The sequence below is a fragment of the Thermobia domestica genome, chromosome 11, assembly GCF_964235325.1.
Source record: "Thermobia domestica chromosome 11, izTheDome1.hap1.1, whole genome shotgun sequence".
In the NCBI taxonomy this organism is placed as follows: Eukaryota; Metazoa; Arthropoda; class Insecta; order Zygentoma; family Lepismatidae; genus Thermobia; species Thermobia domestica.
In genome coordinates this window covers 174,669,680-174,671,586 of record NC_137464.1, presented here as the reverse complement: position 1 = coordinate 174,671,586, position 1,907 = coordinate 174,669,680, and the positions used below count along the sequence as shown (strand labels likewise).

Below are 1,907 nucleotides of genomic sequence, written 5' to 3'. Positions count from 1 at the left end.
ATGGAGTTGCCTCAAATATCAAACTAATCACAATAAGAAATCTTTTGACAAACACCCAATTCGATTGCCAAGGGTCTTCTGCCTCATTTACTGTAGAATTTGGAAATTTTATTTTCTTTTAGCATATTTTTAGGATTCTTATTTTTCAGTGAAAAGCCGTTACTCAGAATTTCTGAATTTTGGGTCTAACCTACCATAACTATTTTGTCTCTCATCTCAATCGCCAATGGTCATGGAATATCAAATTATATCAAAAGTACTTTTTGTCCAACATGTTCTTCTGTAAAAAAAACTTCGGAACGAAGGAACAAATATTGGTTGTTTTTCTGGTTAAAAGTTGTCGTAAACTTTCCTTCTATTCAGTGGCGTAACGATAAAAGTGTGAGCTTTTCTACAATATCAAATTTCAGCTGCTCTAAAAGTATAATACAAGGATAAATCAAAAAGTAAGGTGAAATTGCCTGTCAAACCCATAGTATTGTGTGTAGCTAATTAATTCTTTTCCATGTTACAGGTAATCTGGTAATAGAAGTGTGACGGCTTGTACAACATTCTATGTCCATCCGTCTGGTGCTGAGAGCAACTCAAAGATGGTGCAACGACTGGAACATTACACCAAGGAGGAAGTGCGCGGTGTCATTCGTTTTTTCTGGGCCAAGGGAACAAAACCATGTGATATTCATCGAGAGTTGGTGCAGGTCTACGGAGATAGTGTTATGTCGCTGAAACAAGTGTACGTGTGGTGTAACGCATTTGCAAGTGGTAGGAGTACTGTCACAGATGATGGCAGAAATGGCAGACCATCAACGTCCATCACCGACACGAATGTGGCTGTCGTCGATGCCATGATTCGTGAAGACAGAAGAGTGCGGTTGCAGGACATTGCCAATGAATTGAATATCTCTTATGGTTCCGTAAGCGGTATCGTCCAGACACTGACAGATACACAACAGGCTACACGTACCTAGTTAAGAAATCTGGAACCACATTTCTTTGAACAGGGCATGGATGATTTGGTACCACGTTGGAATAAATGTTTAGACAACTACGGTTCCTTCTTCGAATAATAGTGTGATACCATACTTCAAACATAGTAAAGCTTCATCGACGTATCTCTGTACGCTTTTCTGTAAATCAACAATGCACCTTACTTTTTGATTCACCCTTGTATAAACTTAATTAACTAAATGAGTTATAATTAGTTATTGTATATTGCAGTAAACAAAAAGTCAAGCTAATTTAACTGACTGTTTGTCAGTTATGTTAACTAAAAATCAGAGCGTCTGCAATTGTACTTATTAAATAAATACCGAAACTATTTTTCAGCTTTCATATACTCTATTTGTGTTTACTCGTATACTTGGTTTTGTTTACAGTAACCAGTATACTCATATTTTCTACAAAATTACTTGTTAATTTGTAGCTATTAAATACATGAAATGAAATAACCACTGATGAATTAACCAGTAGTTAAAACACTACTAGAAACTGTCAAACGCGCCGGAAAAAATAGAGGTCTTAAAAAGGGGGATATACAAACTCTAAAAAATGTAAAATACAACTTATCCTGTGTAAATTTAAGGTTTTGTATGACGTCTATCTCCCAGCACACCTGCATGAAATTCAGAGCCTTACATTTTGAAGCGTCGCATGCTTCCAAGAAAGAGTTTTTAATTGAACATTATAACTTGCACATCTTATACTTGAAATGGGGCGTTATACTCCCATAGCAAGTAAGCAATACAAGCTTACAACCACAAGTTCTATTGGTATATCATTTCTTTCGTTTAGTTTGTTAACTGTCTATTCCTAAGGATAACATCCAAAAAGGAACCCAAATAATATCGAAAGAGCGTACCAAAATAACAAAATTTCACAGCTTTTTAGTACTTCATTCCTTTCTTTCT

The 1,907-nt window shown here is 35.8% G+C and overlaps 1 protein-coding gene across 1 annotated transcript; it reads left to right on the top strand.

Moving 5' to 3' along the window:
* The first annotated feature begins 590 nt into the window (after positions 1-590).
* Positions 591-968, top strand: LOC145665368 (protein GVQW3-like). The gene has a single exon (XM_081732668.1). It carries the CDS (start codon positions 591-593, stop codon positions 966-968), a length of 378 nt encoding a protein of 125 aa, XP_081588794.1.
* The last annotated feature ends 939 nt before the right edge of the window (positions 969-1,907 follow it).

Bases quoted from the DNA above. Each gene is read 5' to 3' on its own strand.
- LOC145665368 (XM_081732668.1), top strand. From the start codon at position 591: ATGGTGCAACGACTGGAACATTACACCAAGGAGGAAGTGCGCGGTGTC.